Source organism: Gnatocerus cornutus, chromosome 1 (genome assembly GCF_029298725.1).
Source record: "Gnatocerus cornutus isolate USDA-ARS CGAHR chromosome 1, icGnaCorn1.1, whole genome shotgun sequence".
Classification (NCBI taxonomy): Eukaryota; Metazoa; Arthropoda; class Insecta; order Coleoptera; family Tenebrionidae; genus Gnatocerus; species Gnatocerus cornutus.
This window is the reverse complement of record NC_142233.1, coordinates 35906183-35923269: the sequence shown is the minus strand read 5'-3', so window position 1 is coordinate 35923269 and position 17087 is coordinate 35906183. Positions and strand designations below refer to the sequence as shown.

Below are 17087 nucleotides of genomic sequence, written 5' to 3'. Positions count from 1 at the left end.
CGTCAAGACAATCAAAATTAGGGTAGTTAGTATTTTTGGCATGTTTATTTACTGTGCCAAATGCCAAAATATTTGAGCAAGATAGAACAATTTTAGAATTTTTTTTTGACAAGATAAACGAAAATTTTCCTCTTTATTCTATTGAATTCCGTATCTTTCGTAGTTTTAACGCCAATACAATCAAAATTGAACTATTTACTTTATTAGCATGTTTATTAACTGTGCCAAAATGCCAAAATATTAGAATAAGAAAAAGCAAATTTAGAAATTTTTACTCTTAGGAAGATTAATTCAATTAATTTAATTAATTAATTTTCTAAAAAAATACGTAACTTTGTCAGTTTCAACGCTAAAACAATAAAATTTGTCGACACTGTAATTTACAACACACTTATTAACTTTACTAAATCTCAAAATTTTAGAGCAAGAAGAAGCATTTTAAGAAATTTTTATTGAAAAGATTAAAGAAAAAATAAAATTGCGGAAATTTTGTAATTTGAACGCCAAGACAATCAAAATTAAAGCAGTTATTAGTTTCAACGCGTTTATTAACTGTGTAAATGCCAAAATATTAGAGCAAGAAAGAACAATTTTTGAAATTTTTGTTCTTAGGATGAATGAAAAATGCCATTATTTTCTCTAAAATTACGTAACTTTGACAATTTAAATACTAAATCAATAAACTTTGTCGACGTTATAATTTACGGTACGCTTATCAACTCCACCAAATTTCAAAATTTTAGAGCAAAAAAAAAGCAATTTTAGCATTTTTATTTTGGGACGGAACCAAATTTCCACCAGTTTCTATAAAATTCCGTAACTTTGCTAGTTTTATCGTCAATGGTCGAAAACCATTTTTGTTTTTAAGTGCTCTAAACGATTTTACAGTGACAAAATGGTTAAAAATGTTGTGCATTACCAATTTTAAATATTAGTAATAACCAACTTTATTATTGCTGATTGTTGCTCAAGGCAGACATGAAGATTAAAATGAAGTTTAGAAGGCAATTAAAACTGTGTCTTTATTTATTTCAACTGAACTAGTGAGAAGTAATTGCTTTAATGGTGGTAAGAGTTATATTTTTAATTTTTTATTTATGTGGTAATTGTCGCGGTTCATCTTACCTGAATTTTGGATAAATGAGTCTAAATTGTGCGATTTCAACAAAGATATACCTGAAATTCAACGTGTTCTTTTGAGGACTCTCAAGTTCTTGAAGAAAATTAGTACCTACTATGAAAAAGAATTTGCAGAAAATTAATTTCATAAGTTGCTGGAAAATTTCGTGGGTTAAGTTCCTTCAATGCTTCCTCGATATAAGTTCTTTGTTTCGACTGTGGTGTACAAAAGAATAAAATTCTTGAAACTTTGAAAAATACATTTTTATATCTCAAAATGTAACTTATGTTAGCAGCTCACCTATAGATTAACAATTTGTTTAGAACAATAAAATGAACGTCCACACAAAAAATCAGTCTTATGAGAATTATTCCGAGCTTTTGAAATTTTTGTGTCAATTTTCCCCAGTAAATGGAAGCAATGTTTTATGTAACAAACTGGAAGTTCCAGTCCGAAAATGAGTGATAATTCGTTGCTTCCATAAACTCGTAGAAATCGACGGATTAAGTGCCCCATAAAACCCTCTCATAACACACTCTTTCACTGTTATGGCCGCTTGCTTTTCTTATTCAAGTCTCGGGCCTAATTCGTCATCTCAGCGTCGTTCATTGTCAATTAGATTGACGATATTTCTGAATTTCTAGCACAGAGCAGCTTCCTGGCGCTGTCTCGGCAGCGGGATCGGCACGTACTTCCGCTTCCTGCAGCCTGGCGTCGTCGAGGGAGTCATCGACGAGTGCACCCGGACCAACTCCTTACAAAGTTCTCATGTTGGGAGGCCCCGCGGTTGGTAAATCATCGCTGGTTTCCCAGTTCATGACTTCCGAGTATCTTCACGCTTATGATACTAGCATAGGTGAGTTTCCGTCTTACCATTGGTTGTGTTCTCATCTCATTCATTCGCGAGATTTAATTAGACCTGGATCCGTCCGCGCCGGTGGAGATATTAAAATTCTCACTGAATTATGTTTTAATCATCAGATAGCGAAAACTGCCATGGGATTAGTCTCAGGATCGAATTCGTGTCCGGTGAGGTAGACAAACAGGGTACGTACTAAACACCTCTGTCATGCAAATCCCCTCAAGTAAATGCCCGCAGATCTCTTTAAAGCAAACCGGAAACGATCACCAGTGGCTAGGAGTCGATTGAAATTGGCATCTTAAATTCATGACGTCGTTAGTGTGGCGAAAAATCTTGGGTTTGGGCTAATGGAGACCTCAATTCGCGAACGTTTGTAGAGCAGCATCCGCACTAAAACCAATTTAAAGGCAATTTTAACGTTCTTGACAGACAATGATTTTGGCTGGCAGAGTTAATTAAATCGAATCGCAAAATAGAATGGAGATTTGAGCTAAATTTCGCTCGTTAGCAAAAGTGTTTGTCATCGTTTTAGAACTAGTGCGCGCACGGGGAGGCATAGGACAAATTGGCACACGTTTATTGGAACTAGGTAATGACAACTTTGCTTCAAAATTGGTACAACTTTGGTGTTCAACATTCTATTAAAAAAATTGTATCTTTGTTTGTGTTGGTGCAAAAGACATGGAATTTAGGGAGGTTATTAATCTTAACCTATTTATTAACTGTGCCGAATTTTAAAATTCTGCAGCAAAAGACGCAAATTTTAGCAATCTTTATTTTGAGAACGAACAAAAAATCTTCAATATTTCCTAATAAATTCCACAACAACCGCAATTTTACCGATAATGCTTTAAATTTTATAAGAGATACTAACTACTCTTTTGTTTATTAACTGTGCTAAATTACAAAATTTTGGGTCAGTAAACACAAATTTTAGTAATTTTTATTTTGAGAACGAACCAAAACAATTCATCATTTTCTGTTAAATTCCATAACATCCGTAGTTTTACAGATAAAATAATAAAATTTAAAAAAAGTACTACTACTCTTTTGTTTATTAACTGTGCTTAATTACAGAATATTAAGTCAAAAAACAAAAATTTTAGAAATTTTTATTTTGGGGACGAACAAAAAGTTTTAAATTTCAACAATTTTTTTTATCTTTGTTTGTGTTGGTGCTAAAGACATGAAATTTAGGGAGGTTACTCCTCTTAACTCATTTATTAACTTGATTAAATTACAGCATGCTAGAGCAAGAATCATAGATTTTATAAATTTTTATTTTAAAGACGCCCCAAAAACATTCGTTGAAAACGCGCGCTGCCAAACGAGTTTGCCTCATTAAAAAAGGTAAATTTTCCCAGCCAATTTCTTGCAGCCTCTCCGCGCGTTTAGCCAAAATTTCCACTCGGAAAAATCGAATTTTCCTAGCATCCACCGAGAAGTAATCAAACTGTCATTTGAAAAATGAAGTTGAAAATCCTCGCTTGCCGCGCATTAAGCTCGTTGTTTAAATTTCCATTTATTCCCAAAGCCATTACCCCGCGTCCACGTGGTGGTCATCGGTTCATCTAAAATAATTATTAAACACCCCGTCATCTACATGATCGACTAAATGAAATTTAGCATGCACTGCAGCTCTCGGCGGGGACAAAACGCGCGTGCCAGTCGAAGTGAAAAGAAAATTTCACGATTCTTTTGATGTCCCGAGGAAATGTTCTCTTTCCGCCACTTTCTCGTAAGAGCATTATTACGGCCGTGTTTGCATTTTTAATAGAAACTTCTAGAAGAAACAAAGCATGCCAATTTCACGAATATTTTCACGTCCTGCATGGAAATTGAGTATTAATATTGAAGACCATTTCCCGAACTTTGCTCTATTATTATTACTCCTTAGTTTTCATGCACTCTTCTTGCACTTGAATTATTTAAGGGACGAATTATCGCGCGATAAAACCAGAACAAGGGTGGCTTATTAAAACAGAATCACAGCTACAAATTGCAGGGGCGGCAAGGCGTTACATTTACGATGTTCCCGGAGTGTAACTCCGCTCATTTGCGACAATACTCCAGGATGGGATCACGTATTTCATAACAAAACTCTTTGGCAATTTTTCAGGGGTAAGATAGATGTCTGGGGGTTTTGCAGACGCGATGTCTAGAGCCCCACATAATAGGAGTTTATGCGAACTGAATGGATAAAAAGAACCTATAAACATGGATCTTGTGGGAAAAACGAGATATTGATCTTGTCTGAATTAGAGACCAAAAGGCAGCTTCTACATTGAAAAAATTAAAATTTTGAATACGAATTATCTAAGGCCGATTTCTAAGGTAAAAAATCGCGAGAAAAACAATTTTGAATAGAGTTTCTTTAAATTTGCTTTAATTTCGGAGATATCGAGCAAAATCGTTTTTGAACCTCCAAAATTTTGGCCCTTTGGCGACAATCCAAAATTTCAAACGCCTCTAACTCAGTTATTTGTTGACGTAAATAAGGATATTTTTGGATTCATCCCAAAATTCTGTGTTAAATGAGCCCATACAGCTCAAATTTACTTAACAAATAAACGAGATATCGACCAAATTACATTTTTATTAGAGGGTCATTTTAGGGTCATTTTCAAGACGTTTATAGGCGAAAACTGCGTTTAATATTATTGAATTATATATCGATCGAAATAGCAGCTTAAGATCTATCAACTGGCCAAATCTCAGATCGATAGGGCAAGTAGTCTACGAGAGGCGATCAAAAAACGAAAAATTGATTTTTTTTATCGATTGAGTCGGTTTTTTTTTGCCCAAAAAATTGACCATCGAGTTTTCGACTTTTGAGGGCGGATTCTAAAGTAAAATGACTCGAGAAAAACGATGACGCTAACTGTTTCAAAAAATTTTTCATAGTTTCCGAGATATTGAGCTTTGAAAAATTTCCAACTCAAAATCCAATGTCCGAAACTTTGATCGCCCATAACACAGTTATTTGTGATAACACAGTTATTTAAAATGAACGCCAATACGTTAATACGTTAATGCTTCATAAATAAGCGAGATCAAGAACAACCCAAAAAGTTTCAAAATTCTATAAAAAAAAATGTAACTTTGCTTGTGTAGGCGTTAAGAGATGAAATTTAAAGAAGTTACTTCTCTTAACTCATTTATTAACTGTACCAAGTTACAAAATTCTGGAGCGAAAAACTTAGATTTTAGAAATTTTTATTTTGAGGACGAACCAATAATCTTTTTCATCTTCTATTAAATTCCATAACATCCGTAATTTTACAGAAAAAATAATAAAATTTAGAAGCGCTACTACTACTCTTAACTAATTTATTAACTGAACCAAATTACAAGATTCTGGAGCAAAAGATGTAGATTATAGAACGTATCAAAAAGCTGTTTCGGGACGATTTTTCGGGGGCAAGACGGATGTGTAAATGCACTGCCTAGAGCCTCACGTAATGGGAGTTTATGCGATCTGAATGGATAAAAAGAGCCCATAAACATGAATCTTGTGGGAAAAACGGGCTGAGACCTCATTCGATTTTAAAACGTTTCATATTCGGGGGCGGTAAGACGCCGGTTGCGATATTGTTGATCTAGGAATCTCCAATATTTGCTGATTGCCAACCAATATTTCCCGAGGGACCGAATTCACCTTTTTAATTCTTATAGACTTCTTTCATCATAAATTACGTCAACCCGAGTCGCCCATGTCGTTTAACCCTCCGAAATGAATTAGTCCCTAATACCTCTTGTTTCTCTTGTAATTCCACAGGCGATCTGAATTCAACGAGAGGATTCTCGTGGTGAAGAACCAGTGAACAGCTCAATCTATTGGATTAAACGCAAACCCGACACGCGGTTTTTCCCCCTTGCTTAAAGTTAAACTAGGAACAAGAGGAATTATAATCAATCAAATTGTTATGTTTGCGTTGATTAAGTGGCCTCGTTCGGTGCAATAATTCACTCTAGGTAACTTATAAAGTTCAGGGAGGCCTTCTTCCGTTCTATCTAACCACGGTTTGGTGGAAGAGAATTTTATTCGAAGAAAATTGCTCGTAAAAACGAAAACCAACAATGTGTTCTAGAACACCCTCTCTTTTAAAAGAAGTCAAATTTTGAAATCATCGTAGGTTGAATTACTTACATTTTGAAAATTTATGTATCAATATTTGAATTTTCCTTATTTTTTTAAACTTTTGATGGTTTAGCCGTTTAAAATTCTATAATCGACAACAGTATGTTTGCTGTGAAAAGCAGAAATGTGAAAAGCATTTATGACATACAACTCTAAAACTAAGGCAAATGGATAAGAAATTGTAATAACGTGGTTACCAAATGTCATAACTAGTTTTATAATAATTTTGGTAATTTTAGTGCTACGGCTATGAAATTTGGGGAAAATACAACTTATTAGTCGACAATTGACTACCAAATTGCAAAACTGCGGAGCAAAAAACCCAATTTTAGAAATTGTTATGACGGAGCAAAACCCTTTGTTTAAATTAACCATCAAAAGTTAAAAAAACAAGGAAAACAAATATGGCTACATAAATTTTCATAATTTTTCAAAATAATAGTCATTCAACCTACGATGATTTAAAATTTGACGTTTTTTGAAAACGGAGGTGCCCTAGAATACATTGTTGGTTTTCGTTTTCATGAGGAATTTTTTCCGAATAAAATTTTCTTCCGCCGCACTGTGTAACATCTAGGATTTATTTGCGCCAGGTTATCGCAGATACTGATCGTGATAAAAGGCGATACAACAAGAGTTGCTTTCCGTGACCATTGTTCATTACGAGCACGCCACTGTTGGATATAGACTGTCCTAGAATGAAGACAGTTATTGTGTTACAATTTATCCCATGCTGGAACGTTTAGTGAAAGACGGCATTGTCGAGTTTGTCATAGATAATGAAATTTCCAGCATGGACGCTATTGTAGACTCGTTTGCATCGATGTATACCTTGGTAATTAAAGAGTGGGGTGGAACTGGGACAAGTTGATGGAAAATTATTCACGTTGAGGATGGAAATTGATAGATGCAAGTAGGTTACAGAAGCACTTAAAATCCATTCTGCAGTCGCGCTGAAACTCGACTAAAAAAAATTGATTTTCCGATGACTGGAGCTCGCGTTTGTACGACCCGAGTCTACCACTTGGCACAAAGATTTTTCTTGTAGCTTTCGTACTGTATATATACTCCTCGTTCTTTAGGACCAGCGCGCCAGATAATTACGTCTCCTTTAACAATTTTTCTCTTTTTGTTCCAGACGATGAGAGTGGCGAAAAATCCGTGTCTGTTCTCCTCGCCGGGGAAGAGTCCGAACTTACTTTTATAGATTTCGCAACAGCTGACTTATCGGTAAGTTTGACAAATCGCAAGTCACGTCTCGAACCGTTCTCGTTTTTCAGCCGGACAGTTGTATCAATAAATATACTGATCCTAACGCTTATTGTGTCGTCTACTCGAGCTCGGACAGGTCAAGTATGGCTTGCGCTGAGAAGATTTTGCAGAAGTTATGGACGCTGGACACCATCAGCACGAAGGCTGTTATCTTGGTGGCCAACAAGGCTGATCTCGTCCGATCTAAAGTCATCTCCACTGAAGGTATTTGTTTTAATTGGGATTTTGAGAGTTTCATTTTCAATATTTTTGCAATCTAATTTTAGTTATTTGTTGTCGTACGTGGATTTTAAGGCCGGATTTGGAATCTGCGCAAAATTATGCGTAAAATCAGACCAACTAATGCTAGCTTGCTTCAAAAATAAGCGAGATATTGACAACAGAAATTTGACTGCTTTAGTCAAACTCAAACTTTCGACTTTTAGAAAATCTAAGAACGTATTCTTAACTAAAAAATTGCGAGAAAAACGATGACACAAACCGCATCTCAACATCTGTAATAGTTTCCGAGATATTGAGCACGGATTGTTTCGAACCTTCAAAAATTTGGCTCTCTGGCGACAACCCAACAATTCAAACCGCCATAACTCAGTTATTTGTTGAGTTTGCTTAATAAATAAACGAGGCATTGACCAAAAACAATTTTGAAGAGGTTATTTTCGGGTGATTCAATAATTGTTTTTGAAGTGAAAACGACGTTTAGTTTTTAGTTATACATCGATGGAAAGAGCCACTCGAGATCTATCGATGGGCCAAATCTCAAATCGATAAGACAAATAGTTTTCAAAGGGCGATCAAAAAACGAAAAATTGAAAATTTGTCATCGATTGATTCGCAAAATTTTTTGACCATCGAACTTGCGACTTTTGAGGGCTGATTCTAAAGTAAAATGACCCGAGAAAAACGATGGTGAAAATTGTGTCTCAAACTTTTTCGTAGTTTCGGAGATATTGAGATTTGAAAATTTTCCCACTTATAATTTAATATCCGAAATTTTTGATCGCCCATACCTCTGTTACTTGTGATCATATATGAGTTTCGAGCTCAGATCTGAAATTTGCGCAAAATTCTGCGTAAAATGAGCTATAATAACGCAAGTATGCTCCAAAATTAAGATAGATGTCACCGCAGAAGTTTGACATGAATTATTTCGAAGAAATCAGATTTTCGACTTTCGGAAAAACTAAGAACGAGTTTCAAAGGAAAACATTAAAGTTCCACTGAAGATATTAATTTTAATTTCGATTTTCCGGGAAATTCGCATTTCAATTTTGAGGTGATTAGCGCGAGCTTCTCTGGTTTGCCTCCATCTCATCTCGTTTCAGTATCTTTCAATATTTTCTCAATCCAATTTCGTCGTTTCGTTGGGACAAATTCGACTAGATGAACACTTTTTTAGTAGAATGATGAGCCCACCGAAAACATTAAGAAAATTGACTCTTTTGTAACTACAAATTCGTTCCGCTCCACTATTGACTCGGTTCAATACAACGAAAAACTTAGCATTGTCCTGGGAATCCTGTCGAGTTATGCAAACTAGTTCGTCAAAAATTAAACGAGTCGCGTTCTGGGAATTAATACAAACTGAATAGCGACGATCTTTTGAAAAGAAATAAATTCGATTCGGCTCACAAATACGAATTACGAGGAGAAACTCGGGCAAGCAATTAGGAAAGAATACAGTCTAACTACTGGAATTGCGTTTAGCGCCGTTTAAATTATTCCCAAGACTTCAGTTCAATGAATTGGTTTGCTTCGTCCAGCGACGGAAGTTTCAAGTCCAGCGCGCCATAAATCCGACGTGCTAATCACAAACCACAACAAAACGCGGAAACGTAAATAAAATATGATAACATCGCCAACTCCTTCTCCCATTACCATTTCTTTCCCTCGAGTACCTCCAATAAAATTAACTTTATAGAAAACTCTGCATTTTACGTCCCGCAAGGTGGAGATCGTGGAAATCCTTTCGTCGAGATTGCTTCATTTTTGTTTTCCCCTTACACATAAAAGATCCCTGAAGGTATTTGGAGGTCCTATAATAAAATTCTCGAAAATCAATAAGTGCACGCAAACTGTATAAATTTTGAATGGGAACTTCGGTAGCCAAGAGTTTATATGATAACAGCTGCTGCAATGCGACGGACAGGACCGCATTTTGGCAGGAAAATGGGAGGATTAAAGGCAGTTGCTTGAGTTATGGCGGCGGCGGCTCTAATAAAATTACAATTTTTTGAGGGTCGTACACATTTTTTCATTTTTTCACTGTTTGATTTAGGAAATGGTACAATACGTCGAGTTCGCAGAGTAGAGTGACGAAGGTGGATAGTTGGAGGGGAACACATCTATCAATGTCGTAGAAAGAATAAAGTAATAAAGATATTTTATAGATTTTTGGATGGATAAGTGGCGGCGTGTTTGCGCAATGTTCGACTTTGTTGGGAATACGACTAAATTGCGGTTTGGAAAGCGCAACCAACTATACACCGAGGCATTGTAATTTACCGAGTGTTCGAAATGTTCAGAAATTAGTTACTTTTGGTGCAGTTAAAATTTATACCCTCTACTTAAATCTTTAAAAAAAATGTATATAAATTTTTTTGACCTCATGGTTCCGGGGATGCTAAATATTCTATAACTTTTATCGACCATAACTCAGTTATTAATTGTCGTACGTAGATTTTGAGCCCAGATTTAGGATCTGTGTGAAATTCTGTGTAACATGAGACTAAATAATGTCGTAAAAATTAGGGAGATATTAACTACAAAAATTTGACTGTTTTAGACATGACAGTTTTTTCAGAAAAGCTCAAACTTTTGACTTTTGGAACATCAAAAAACCGATTCTTAACTAAAAGATCGCGAGAAAAACGTTTACAAAAACCGTTTCTTTCGATCTATCGTAGTTTCCGAAATATTAAGCACAGACTGTTTGAAACCCTCAAAAATTTGGCTCTCTGGTGACAACCCAAAAATTCAAACGACCATAACTCAGTTATCTGTTGACTAAAATTAAAAATTCTTGCGGCTTTGGATTCAGCGTGACATTCTACGTAAAATGAGCAAAATTTGCTGATTTAGCTTAATAAATAGACGAGGCATTAGCCAAAAACTGTTTTGAATCACTGATTTCTTTGATTTTTTAATCACTGATTTAAAGGTGAAAACGACGCTTAATTCCTTTGTGTTTTACATCAATCGGAAGAGGAGCTCAAGATCTATCTATTGGCGAAATTTGAAATCGATCGGACAAATAGTTCACGAGTTATAGTCAAAAATAAAAAAATTGAAAAATTAGAGAAAATGAGGGAAAATGAAAATCAACTATCCGAAACTTTGATTTTGAATTTGCGCAAAATTCTGCGTAAAATGAGCTATAATAATGCAAGTTTACTCTAAAAATGAGCGAGATATTGACCACATAAGTTTGACGTTTTTTTTGAATCCGGAATATATACAGGTGTCCCAGAACTCACGCCTAGCTGAAATAGGGCGGATGCCGACAGCAATCAGGGCGCCAAAAATGCAATTTGTTTTGTCCTGATGTGCATTAAAATTGAGAAATTGTTTAACGAAAATGACCAATCCTAGAAGCTCAAGCACAAATAATAATAATGTTGGTGTCTTAGCAACACGCGAGTATATCCTCCAGACCATGTCCTCGCGGCCTTGTGATTGGTCAACTTTGTAATGTCTTTTCTCAGTTTCTGTTGGAGTTGGAACTTTTTTTTCAGCAATTTACACATTCACAGCTTTTCCCGATATGCCCGGTTTTCGGCTAGGCATGAGTTCTAGGACACCTGTATATAACACAAGATTCTTACCAACGAAAGTGCAAGAAAAACTGGGCCAAAAACCACACATCTGTTGTTTTTCTAGAACCACAATACATAATTCAATTGCTTATCGCATTTTTAAAATCTCATAGCACCCGTTTTTATTACACCATAAAAATGTAAATTTAATTTTCACCGAAGCGAGTATTTTTACTATTTTCGCATGAAATAATAATTACAATAATTAATGGATGAACCTAATTGCATCCCTCTCAATACAACATTGCGTTTCAAAGCTCAAACAAACTGTTTATTTTAATAATGGAGATAGTTTTTCGATCAACATCAGCAATGCCAGTAAATACGAGTAGTTTAATAGCAGAAGTTTAATTTGTCGGTTGAGAGACATTTTTCCACTTTGAAAAGGGCTAATGTACTGTTGGTTATGACAGTGCTCTCGGATATTACAGAGATGTATGAGGGAGAAGCAATTAAACGACTAAAGTACTTGAAGCAAAATTGTTTTTTGTACGTGGAAGTAAAATTTTTTATTCCAATGCGGTTCTACGGATTACAAAACTTGTGATGGATTGTCCCATTTAGTGCCACATTTATATTTCAAGTTCATCAATTTATTATCGTAGAAATAGCGCTGCCCCAGTCCAATCTCCCAAGACTAAAATATGCATCAAAACTACTTTGTATTTGAAGATACGCAGACAAAGGGCTCTCCGCATTATCGCGCACGTTGTGAAGGGTTTTAGGTTACTGGGGTTCGTTGACCTACAAGCCGTTTTTCGCCCTTTCAGCGAATTTGTTTCGTTTATCAACAACTTTATACAATTTGCTCATAAAATCATCGTAGGTTGCATTACTTACATTTTGAAAATTAATCTTCCAATAATTGCATTTTTTTATTTTTTAAATTTTTGATGGTTTAACTGGTTAAAATTCTATAATCGACAACAGAATATTTGCTGAGAAAAGCATTTATGTCATACAACTCTAAAACCAAGACAACTGGGTAAAAAAAATCTAATAACGTAGTTGGCAAAATATTATAACTACACTGCACCGCAAAATTAACGCAAACTTTAAAAATTTATATTTTTTTGAATGTATATGCATTTTAAAGCTATTTAGACAATTTGATATCTTTTTTTTTCCACAAAATTAACACTTGTTGCAAAATAGTTGCAAAAAACAAAGTGGGATCGCTCTGATTTTTTCCTCGAGTTTTACAGTTTACTGATAACAGTCAGTATTCTTCGTGGCATTCAGCTATTTCTGACTTCTTACTTAACGATTTTTTGTCACATTTGTGTTAAATAAGTTATTAAAACTGTTTAATTCTGAATGCATTGCAAAAGTTCAATATGCAATTTTGGATTGTCCTATAAATGTTCTATCAAATTAAAGTAATCATAAGTTGGTGTAAATCGTCAATAATTTTTTTAAAGTCATTTTTAAAATTATTAGACAAATTTTGCGTTAATTTTGCTGGGTAGTGGACATAGTTAAAATCTCTAGAATGTGCGTCTTTTTCTGAACAATTTTCCAATTTGCTAAAGTTAATATACGAGTGAAAAGTAGAAAATTCCCCAATTTTCATAGCTGTAACACAAAAATTACTAAAATTACGAATTTTAGTGGTGGATGTCAGAACATTTTGCTTCCTCTTAAAAATTAAAATTTCTAAATATGTATAGTGTTTTTTGCTCAACAATTTTGCAATTTGGTAGAATTAATACAGGGCTAAAAATTAGTAGTTGTCCCAAAGTTTATGCTAAAGCAATAAAATTACTGAAATTTTAGTGGTGGATGTCGGAAATTTTTGCTTCGTTTTTAAAATAAAATTTTTACCTACAGTTTGTGTCTTTTGTTCTAGACTTTTGTAATTTATTAAAATTAGTACATACAACTTATAGGTAGTAACTTTTCCAAGTTTCGTAGCCGATGTAATGTAATTATAAAAACATTCTGGATTTAAACGAAGGGTGTCTAAATTTTTTGCTCTGTTTTGACAATTTTTAAAATTGGGTCTTTTGCTTTACAGTTTGGTAATTTGGTAGAGTCAATTGACGGCTCAAAAGTTGTATTTTCCTCAAATTTCATAGCCGTTAGTCCTAAAATTACCAAAATTATTATAAAACTAGTTATGACATTTTGATAACAACGTTATTGCAATTTCTTATCCATCTGCCCTGGTTTAAGAGTTGTATGACATAAATGCATTTCACTTTTATGCTTTTCACACTAAATATACTGTTGACGATTATAGAATTTTAAACGGCCAAGCCTTCAAAAATTTAAAAAATTTGGAAAATTTAAATATTGATACATAAATTTTCATAATTTTTAAAAATAAAAGTAATTCAACCTAAGATGATTTAAAATTTGATTTTTTTTAAAAGTCTCCTAGAATACATTGTTGGTTTTCGCTATCATGAGCTATGAGTAACGATAAATAATAAATCTGATGGGACTAATTGAGTAAGTTGATGGACGAAAATCGACCGAGATGGAACGCAAGAACATAAATGGCAAATCCTTTGGAGCAGTGCGACTTTAAGGGCTCGATATTGTCCTGCTAGGATAATTTCGTAACGTATCGGAATTGGGTTGGGAGCAGTGGAGGGTTTTCAGTCGGATTTCCGACGGTGATTGAGTGACGGTGCGACAGCCAACCACGGATATACGCAGGGTTGAGGGTGTAATGACGCAGCAATTACTCTGCAAACTCACGGCTGAACTTTACCAAGAAACTCGCGGCTTTTGTGGACAACTTCATTCACGTCCGCGAAAAAAATTCATAACAGACGGTTGACTTATTACCAAGAATTCACTAATGAAAGCGTGCGCGGATCATCCAAACCAAATCGAAACTTTAAACGACATAAGTTTCCCATCCTCCCTTGTCTTCTTATTTGCTCGGGGAAAAACACATTTTAAACTTCTTTCAACTTTGTCGCTGCGATTACCTAGCAGCTAATTTCTTCTCAGAATTTGTGTTTTGTTGACACTCTGCAAGGGAAAAATTCGAGGGACTTGGCTCCAGCTCGCTTTCAATAATTGTCGTTAGACAGCGCGGCATTTACAACTTAATTGGATTTGTTAATAACTAAAAAGTTTAATTAAAACTTGTTTCGGTTTGTAATTTATCGATTGGGATAAAGTATGTTCGCCGGGATAACTGGCTAAAGTTGCACGCAACTTGCGAGCTGAAACAATTACAGGATGAAGAAAAATCCGCGTCAAGGTGAAGTTATTAACAAAAAGGATTAAATACTCGCCAGGAACGTAAATATTTGGCGAGCTTTTTTCCCTTCAGGTGGAATTCACAAAGCTCTGGTAAATTTTTTTAAGTGCGTTTGTAGGGATTTTTTCTAAACAGAACAGATAATCTTATAATTAGACGTAAAATGTTTGTGAGGATACATAAGTTGCGTTACCCTCGAGTTGCGTACTATACTATTTCTACCATTGCGGTGGAAATTACAAGATCAACAAACAAAATAAATTATGTTTAGTCCCGTAAATTAAACAATTTTCGGGTTAAAAAACGAAATTTTTAGGATTTACAAGCTTGATTGCTGTGTTAAATCAAAAATCAAAAATCAACCTAAAACAGAAAAAAAAAATTGAATATCAGAAAAAAATTTGTACTTTTTTCAGAAAATTTTCTTTTTACTTTTGTAAATTAAACAAATTTCGGGTTAAAAAGACGAAAGTTTTCAGGATTTACTAGTTTTGATTGCTGAACTAGACACACCAAATTTCAAAAATGTAACTAAAGCGAAAAGAAAACTAAAATAAAAAAATTTAAGATCGGGAAGAAAATAATTATTTTTTTACAAAATTTTCTATTTAGTGCCGTAAATTGAACAGTTTTTGGGTTAAAACGGCAAAATTTTTAGGATTTACTAGTTTGGATTAGTGCTCTAGACACACTAAATTTCAAAAGGGTAACTAAAACAGGAAGAAAATTGAAAATAAAAATTCTAGGATCGGAAAGAAAGTAATATTTTTTACAATTTTTTTTATTTTGTTCCGTAAATTGGACAATTTTTGGGTTAAATCAGCAAAATTTTCAGGATTTACTAGTTTGGATTGCTGTACTACACACCAAATTTCAAAAATGTGACTTAAACAGGAAGAAAATGAAACATAAAAATTCCAAGATCGGGAAGAAAATAATCATTAACTTCTACAAAAACTTTTTTTTTCACTAAATTTTGTATTTAGTCCCGTAAACTGAACAATTTTCGGGGAAAATTTTTAAGATTTACTAGTTTTGATTGCTGTATTAGACACAACAAATTTTAAAAGTGTAACGAGGGGGGGATCAGGAAGAAAATTAATAATAAAAATTCCAGGATCGGATTTTGCAATATTTCCTATTTTGTTCTAACTAGATCTAATACCAACCCACAAACTTGACACAAACAAATTCACTAAAAATTAGATTTTTAAATTGATAATGGAACTAACGATTTTCTTTTAAATATCTTTTTTGAACGCTTTAATATACTAACCAAATTGAATTACCACCTAAAATTTGGATAAGGATTAGAAAACGACATATAAATCTCATTTTTTGAGGCATAATAAACAGATCAAGTGGAAAGCAGTTGAAGGGTTGGTTCTCTTCGAACATGTCGCCTGAAACCTTCTACCTTCAGTATTTATAACATAAAAATATATTTCTGTCACGACTTAAAATTTAGTATTTTAGAAAGATTTGCAGCTGTCGATTAAAAAGGGTCTCGTCGTTGAAATTTATATGTTGTCGCTAACGAACTAAATTGATCGTCCATGCAGAACCATCCAATTATTCCTGTTGTATATTTTGTCGTTAATACAATAAATATGTAAATAATATGCGCCATGTCAATTGCAAGATTTTTATTGAATTAATTCCGTCAATTCACATCGATAACTCGGCGCTTAATAATTCGCTAAATCGAAAGTAATAATTTACGAGGAACTTTTTCTACCCCACAACTCCAATTTACCAGTTAGTTGTAGTAAAAGGTGCCGCATTAAAACTCTTCAACCCCAGACCTATTTCTAAACTCCCGATTTGTTTCAGAGGGCAAATCGATGGCAACTTCGTACGACTGCAAGTACATAGAGACATCTGTGGGCATCAATCACAACGTAGACGAACTGTTAGTAGGAATCCTCACGCAAATCCGATTGAAATTGGAGAACCCGGAACGCTCCAGGGATCTGTTCCGTAAAAGAAGCTCGTCGAAGAAGAATTTAAACAGGAACAAATCGCCGGTTTCTGGAACGGGCACGCCGACAGGGAGCGCGCAGAATTCGCCGAAGAAGTACAGAGGCTCCCGCACTTCGGCCAGCTTGAAAGTCAGGAATCTGTTGGGGAAAGTCTGGGCGAGGGACAGCAAATCCAAGTCGTGCGAAAATCTGCATGTGTTGTAATTTTTTAAGCAGCCGAGCGCTGAAAGTACAATTCCAAATGTGATTTTTTTCTATTTATCGTCTCTGTTTATTTAGTTTTAGGGAGCACACAGTTTTTATACTTTTTGACCGTATATGTACTATTTTTAGGGCGTTTTTTTATTATAATCCGTGGGAAATATATTTGTTTTTTAACTCCCAGTTTTAATTTAACTCTGTCTTTGTACTAACATATCCGTTTTTGAGAGTTTTTGTGGGTCCATGCAAGCAACACCAAAATAGTGTCAAAGCTTTGTTTAGATTTTCGTTTGGGAATTAATCAAATTGGGTCCATACTATAGCAACTAATTAGTTAGATAAGTGTACAATATGTAGAAAATGTAGAATATAAATTTCGAACTTGTATTTTACTGAGCAAGGTGGAGCTTTAAATTGCGAGATTATTGTTAGTTAGAACAGGCAAAATAAACATCGAAATAATTCGCATAAGGC

At 34.5% G+C, this 17087-nt stretch overlaps 1 protein-coding gene across 2 annotated transcripts in view; it reads left to right on the top strand.

The window, feature by feature from the left end:
* Positions 1-16788, top strand: part of LOC148182152 (uncharacterized) — a 97571-nt gene extending 80783 nt beyond the window's left edge. Inside the window, exons 6-10 of one of the 2 annotated variants that reach the window (XM_088050175.1) lie at positions 1765-1976; positions 2102-2167; positions 7262-7353; positions 7404-7599; positions 16264-16788. In XM_088050175.1, the coding sequence (XP_087906301.1) occupies positions 1765-1976; positions 2102-2167; positions 7262-7353; positions 7404-7599; positions 16264-16616 (919 nt within the window). In that variant the 3' untranslated portion in view covers positions 16617-16788. The remainder of the gene's footprint in view (positions 1-1764; positions 1977-2101; positions 2168-7261; positions 7354-7403; positions 7600-16263) is intronic. The other variant, XM_088050176.1, reaches the window with a different exon arrangement.
* The last annotated feature ends 299 nt before the right edge of the window (positions 16789-17087 follow it).